This window comes from Loxodonta africana, chromosome 6 (assembly GCF_030014295.1).
Source record: "Loxodonta africana isolate mLoxAfr1 chromosome 6, mLoxAfr1.hap2, whole genome shotgun sequence".
NCBI lineage: Eukaryota > Metazoa > Chordata > Mammalia > Proboscidea > Elephantidae > Loxodonta > Loxodonta africana.
Window position 1 is genome coordinate 2,188,211 of NC_087347.1, and position 6,672 is coordinate 2,194,882.

The window sequence follows — 6,672 nt, forward strand, 5'->3', positions numbered from 1 at the left end:
GGTGGGACAGCGTCCAGGGAGGGGGCTGGGGAGTAGGGGGAGGTGGGACAGCATCCAGGGAGGGGGCCAGGAAGTGGGGGGAGGTGGGACAGCGTCCAGGGAGGGGGCCGGAGAGTAGGTGGCCGGGGAGGTGGGGCAGGGCTCAGGGAGGGGTCCCGCAGGAGGTAGGGGGAGGGCTGGTGGGGAATGGGAGGGAGGGTGAGCTGGCCCGGGGAGGGGTGGGATGATGCCTGGGGTCTCAGGAGTCCTGGAGGATGGGGCAGCACCCAGGGGATGGGGTGGGGAGGAGCCCCGATGGAGGCCAGGGTGGCTGCACCCCGGGCAGCAGTGAGTGAGGCCGCCCATCCATCCTGGGCAGGTGGAGAAGACCAGGCACTACCTGCTCCTGCGGGAGAAGCTGGAGACCACCCAGCGGCCCGGCCCCGAGGTGTTGTCGCCCATCTATAGTGAGGACTCCGAATCTCGCAGCTCCTCTGGTGCCTCCTCTCCTCTCTCGGCCGAGGGCCGGCCATCACCCCTGGAGGTCCCCAACGAGAGGCAGCGGGAGTTGGCCGTCAAGGTGGGCTGGGCTGGGAGCAGCACAGCTGGGCACTGGACCTCTGCTCTGGGGCTTCTCTGCAGCTGGCTTCTGGCTGGGGCCACCCCACCGGGAGAGGGAAATGGGGGCTCTTAGAGTCCCCTTGCTCACTTCTCAACCTGCCCTGGGATCTTGGGGCCTTTTACAGCCTCCTCCACCAGCTGTGATTCACCCCCTTGAATACCCCCTTGAATGGGCAGCTCACCACCCCAGGCACAGCTGCCACTCTGGCCCTCTCCCTGTGCTGGGCCTGACCTTGAGGTTTCCCTGCCTCTCCCTACCTCCTGAGGGGATGCTGCCCACCTCGACCTTCTGCCCTTGTGGCCCCCGACTGTCTGCCAGGTCTAGGGGGTCCTGACGATGCTGTCCCCTCCCTGACAGTGCTTGCGTCTCCTCACACACACGTTCAACAGAGAGTACACCCACAGCCACGTCTGCATCAGCGCCAGCGAGAGCAAGGTGGGTGGGGGTGCCAGGGACGCCCCTCTGAGGGCCTGGGGACCTGGCCCTGGGAAGCCGGGTGCTGAGAGGGACAGAGGCAGCGTCCTCCGGGCCGAGCCTGTCTTCCTGAGCAGGAGGAACACCAGCAGAGATGGAGGAGGGGGAGGCCAAGTCCACACCGAGGGGTGTCCCCTCGCACAGTGGGCGGGACACTGCCCCAGGCCCCCAGGAAAGGCACTCTCTCCCCTTCCCTCAGCTCTCTGAGATGTCCGTCACCCTGCTGCGGGACCCCTCCATGTCCCCTCTCGGAGCAGCCACGCTCACACCCTCCTCCACCTGCCCCTCCCTGGTCGAAGGGCGCTACAACACTGACCTGAGGTGAGTGATCGCCGGTGCCTGTAGAAGCTTCCGGCATCATGACCAGTGACAGTGGCCGAGACTAGGACTTGGAGCGGCAGAGTGCGCCCCTCACTGTGGGAGTGCTGTCCCTCCACCTCCATCACAGCCCTGGGCGTGGTTACCTTTCAGACGGCCTGTCTGCTAAAGTGGCCAACACCAGAGCTGTAAAAATCCCACCCTTTCCACGGATCTGAGTTCGTAAACACTCTGGAGAAAAACCAGGCTGCAAACAGATGGGACGGGTATAAACCAGTCGTATATAGGCACCGATTATAAAGTGTTTCTGTTGCTGGCAATTTCTGCTCTTGTTTTTAAAGTGCCTTGGGGTTTCCAAATTTTGTTTTAAAAACGATAGAAGTAGGCATTGCCCCCCCCCCCCAAGGTCCAGTCACTTGGGCCTGGCAGTGCCATGGGTTCCCTGAGCATGTCACAGGATGAGGAGATGCTGGGCCCGCTTTATTGGGGCGGGGGCCGGGGGGGAGCAGTAGCCTACATGGTCAGCTGTGCCCCTTGGCCAGCCACTGGGGTCAGTAGGGGAGCCCTCCCCGTGGTGCCTACATAGCCCTGGGGTCCAGGCACCCTCAGCTCAGCTGCCCTGCTGCAGGGGCAGGGGTGAGGGCTGGCCCACACAGGTGGGGGTGGGGGCTTACCTGTGTCTGGGCGTGCGGGGGACCCCAGGTGGGCTGGCTTGGCCCAGTGAGGATCATCTAACAGGGACACATCCGTCCCCTCTGCTTCCCAGGACCCCACAGCCCTGCTCTCGGCCAGCCAGCCCGGAGCCCGAGCCAGTGCCTGAGGTGGACACCAAGAAGTCCCCCTCCCCCACCCAGACCACAGAGACGGACAAGGAGCCCCAGCGTCTGCTAGTGCCCGACATCCAGGAGATCAGGGTCAGGTGTGTAAGGCCGTCTAGCCTGGACCTGCCCCAAACAGGGGGCCTGGGGGCCAGGCATCCACCCCAGCCTGCAAGCGAGGCCAGCTCTGCACCAGGAGGGTCAGGCAGCACCCTGGGCCGTGGGTGGGGGGAGGCTCTGTGCTCACTGGCCGGTGTGGGCAGTGGGCAGACAGTAGCAGGAAAGAGGATGTGTCAGCCACGTCCGCCCTGGTGGGCAGCCCTGCAGGAGGGTGGCTTTGGTGCCTCTGCTCACTGGCTGGCTCGACCTCTCTGGACAAGGCCCCTTGGCCCTCCAGCCTTGAGGAGGCTGCAACAAGCTGGGTGGGGTCAGGCCTCGGTGTCAGGCCCAAGGGGGCGTCTCTAGCTTCCTTAAGCCCACCCTTAACAGCTGGAAGATGAGGGGCTGGCCAATGGCTGTGGTCCCAGCCCCACAGAAGGGTCTGCCAGTGCCCCCACCACCCGGCTCTGGATGCTCTTCCTTGGGGCTGGCTCTGCCGTGGGGCCTGGCTCGGGAGTCATGGAGGACCTGGTTGGGGTCCCCTACTGACTGCCTGGAACACCTGAGTAAGCAGGTTATCCCCCCCACCCCTCCCCGCCCAGCCCCATTGTCTCCAAGAAGGGCTACCTGCACTTCCTGGAGCCGCACACAGCCGGCTGGGCCAAGCGCTTTGTGGTGGTGCGGCGCCCCTATGCCTACATGTACAACAGTGACAAGGACAGCGTGGAGAGGTTCGTGCTCAACCTGTCCACTGCCCAGGTGGAGTACAGTGAGGACCAGCAGGCCATGCTCAAGGTGAGCCCAGCTGGCTCAGGGTGCGAGCGGGGCCCAGAGCCCCGGAGAGGAGGGCTGGGCTCGCCTGCCCACCTGATGGCCAGCCCCCCACCATCTTGGGGTCTCTGCCTGCCTGCAGAGTCCTGGTGAAGACCAGGGTGAGGCAGCACTGAGACCGGGGCGGGCAGCGCGGTGGGCGCTGACCTCCTGCTCCTGGGTTTTACCCTGCTCCTCGCTGAGCCATGGAGGCCCCAGGGGAAGGCGCTCCTGCTGTCTGGGTCAGGTGTCTGCTGCAGCCTGCAGGGGGAATCTACGAGTCGGACTCCCTCCGTGGGAGGGTGGAGGGGAGGGCAGTGTGAATTCAACCATCTGGCATGTCCACCACCACTGATGGGCCTGGTGGCCACCACCCCGGCCAGCAGGGAAGGGAACCCGGGAGGGGTGATGCTCCCTGTGGGGTGCCCCTGGGTTGGGAGCTGTGGGGTCAGGTTTCCAGAAGGGGTCGAAGCCTGTGTTCAGTTTCTCTAGCCCCTGGTGTTGGTGCCATTTTTGCCCCCTTATCCCTGAGCTTTCCTGGTGGGGTCCTTACCCCCCAGCCTGAGCCCTGGGGGTCAGTGCAGACCTCAGGTCTCACCAGTCACCTCCCCGCCAACTATAGACACCTAACACGTTTGCCGTGTGCACGGAGCACCGTGGGATCTTGCTGCAGGCCAACAGCGACAAGGACATGCATGACTGGCTATACGCCTTCAACCCCCTCCTGGCCGGGACCATACGGTGCGTGGGGACGCGGGCGGGGTGCCCCTTCCCCATGCGGCCTCAGCAGAGGTCTGCTGGGGACCCTGATGAGGTTCCGGCCTCCAGGGCACCACCCGAGTGTTCCAAAGAAGGGAGTGCAGGTGTTCGTGGGGATGTCGATGCTTGCGTGGGGTCATTTCTATTCAAGAAGGGTTTAGACCCCAGAATGGGCCTTGATGAAAGGAGAAAAAACACAGACTGTAGATTTCTGGAAACTTTCCTCCATGCCTTTATACAAATCAGTGGGGAGGGACAGGCAGAGGGCTGCCACAAGTATTTGCAGGAAACAGGTTAAACCCCTCTGTTTGGGGTGAAAAGAGGAATGCTAAACATTAATCTGCTCAGCTGCTCAGCTTAAAGTTGGTGGTTTGAGTCCACCCAGAGGCACCTGTGAAGAAAGGCCTGGCAACTAACCTCTGAAAAATCAGCCCCTGAAAACCCTGTGGAGCACAGTTCTGCTCTAACAGACGGAGGTGCCAGGAGTTGGGGCTGACTCCATGGCAACAATGGGTTTTTGGGGGAAGGGCTGAAAAGTGAGCAGGGGCGTGCAGGGCCGGGCGCCCCCAGGGAGGGGCTGCACCTCTCACCAGCCTTCTGCCTTCCCTGACATAGGCTGTGACCACCCTTCCCCACCCCTACACAGGTCCAAGCTTTCCCGGAGGCGGTCTGCCCAGATGAGGGTCTGAGCGAAGCCCCCAGTGATGGCCACCGACCCAGCCTGCCTCCACCCTATCCCATCTGTCCTGTCATCTGCCATCAGCCCTGCCCCCACCAGGTGGTGAATGCCCATGGTGGGGGGCACCAAGCCCCGGGGTCTCCCCACCTAGGGGCTCAGCCACATGACCGAGGCTCACAGCTGACGCCGTTCTTATCATTTCTTTAGCTACTGGAGAGGAAGAGTCGGGAGGCGCCGGAACCCCCAGAGGGCACACGTGGGGGGCGGGGTAGGGTGGGGGCACTGCCCTTCTAATATTTTTTTAAGGATAGACAGACTTATAATTAATATATCGCTAGTTAGTGACAATGAAGCAGTCAGTCCCTCCTGAAACTAACTGTGAGACTTGTTCTATTTATAAGTATTTATTTCTGACGCCTTCACCAGACCTGGCAGATGCCCATGGACCCCGCCCCTTTCCTGCCCCCACCCCGTTTGTCCCCACATTCATCCCCAGCCTCTTAGGGAAAGACAGGGTTGGGGCAGCGCTCGTGGGGAGCCCTGGCCTGGGGCCTCTCCCCCGCACTGTCCCAGGGTGTGTGTGTGGGGGGGGAATGCCCTGATGCTGGGATGGGTGGTATCACACCGCTTCTAGTGGGAGGTAGAGCCCATGTCCCATCTGGGCACACCTGGGATGTGACCAAAGGCCATGGGAGCGGGTGTGTGTGTCAGCAGTCACAGGTGGGGCGGGTCAGGGTCCAGGGCGGGGCCAGATGGGAGAAGGCTTGGGTGCCAGCCTCACAGCCACCGAGGTGACAGTGGTTGTGCCACTGTGCCGAGTCCCCCACCTGTCCATCACCTGGATGGTGACTGGAATTCTAGGCAGAGCTATAGGATGGCAGGGCGGGGCAGAGTTCTGGGGTGGCCAGCGGCCTGTGGTGCAGCCGAGAAGTGGGTGACTGAGCACAGCATGGCTGAGGAGCCCATGGCTCCCTGACAGACATGTTTATAGGAGAGCTTCCTTCTCCTGGCCCCAGGGAGAGTTTCTGTGCATGCAATGAGAAATCCCCACAGGGGGTGTCTTCACCACATCCATGACGCACAGAACCAGCAGCTCTCCTCAGACCAGAGGAGGGCTCCCATCCTGGGGAGCATAGGGCCAGTGCTCCCACTCCAGCAGGGGACACAGGTGACAGGATGTCAGGAGCATGTACACACTCAGCAGGGGGGAGCAAGCTAAGATGGAAGGGTTCCTGAGAACCGCCTTCCCTTCAGCAAGAGGGGGTGGGGGGGCGCAGGGCCGGCCACCCCACTCAGGGTGCAGGTCAGCCAACCTGAAGCCCGGCCGTGGGCAGCCTGAGCCCTCCCGCCAGGACGCAGGTGTCTGAGGCCAGCCAACCTGCAGAGCACCTACTGCCTGGGATGGGGGGAGGAAGGAGGGGTGGGAGCCAGCTGAATGCAGCATCCAGGACTCCCAGACTCCGGCTGGTTCATTTGGGCCTGGAGCGGTTTTGCACTGCTGCGGAGCTGGGGGCACCAGGCCCCGTTTGCTTCCTCTGTTGAGTCTGCTCAATGGGGGGCCCCCCCGAGTGGAGTCCGGAACACGCATCTAAGTCAGGACTCCTGGCTTCTTGTACTGCCCTGCCCGCAACTGCCTCCATAGTGTGTTTAGCTCATTCACCTGCCTGGGACTTGGTTTCTGCTCCTGAGGCAGCAAGGGCACCATGCCCATCAAGGGAGTTGAGGGGGTTCAGTCTCGGGCTGCTGCCTCCCACACCCTGAGAGGTGGAGACAAAGTCGCCCCTTGGGTGGTTTTTGCTGTCATGTTTGACACTGCCCAGGCTGTGGCTCCACCATGGTTTGGGGACCGCTCTCCTCCCCTTGGGGGGTCGCTCTGTCCCTGAGGGCAAGGGTGCCCCTTCCACTGCTGCCCAGTGACCCACCAGGGGCCCTGGGGGAAGTGGGGCCCTGAGCACCAGTCCAGGGCTTCACCAAGGGGGGGTCCAGACTCTGATTGTACCTAAGATACCAGCGAGTTACACATAGGCCCTCCCCCCCCCCCACACACACACAGAGCTGGGCCCTCTGCAGTGACCCAGGTTCCCACCATCACCCCTGCCCCATGACTCGCTCCC

At 62.8% G+C, this 6,672-nt stretch overlaps 1 protein-coding gene across 4 annotated transcripts in view; it reads left to right on the top strand.

Moving 5' to 3' along the window:
- KIF1A (kinesin family member 1A) overlaps nucleotides 1-5,905 on the top strand; it is a 66,296-nt gene extending 60,391 nt beyond the window's left edge. For all 4 annotated transcript variants that reach the window (XM_064286385.1, XM_064286387.1, XM_064286386.1 and 1 more), the window contains 7 exons: nucleotides 359-559; nucleotides 959-1,036; nucleotides 1,275-1,396; nucleotides 2,160-2,312; nucleotides 2,913-3,105; nucleotides 3,743-3,861; nucleotides 4,526-5,905. In XM_064286385.1, coding sequence (XP_064142455.1) covers nucleotides 359-559; nucleotides 959-1,036; nucleotides 1,275-1,396; nucleotides 2,160-2,312; nucleotides 2,913-3,105; nucleotides 3,743-3,861; nucleotides 4,526-4,568 — 909 coding nt within the window. In that variant the 3' untranslated portion in view covers nucleotides 4,569-5,905. The remainder of the gene's footprint in view (nucleotides 1-358; nucleotides 560-958; nucleotides 1,037-1,274; nucleotides 1,397-2,159; nucleotides 2,313-2,912; nucleotides 3,106-3,742; nucleotides 3,862-4,525) is intronic.
- Nucleotides 5,906-6,672: the final 767 nt, after the last annotated feature.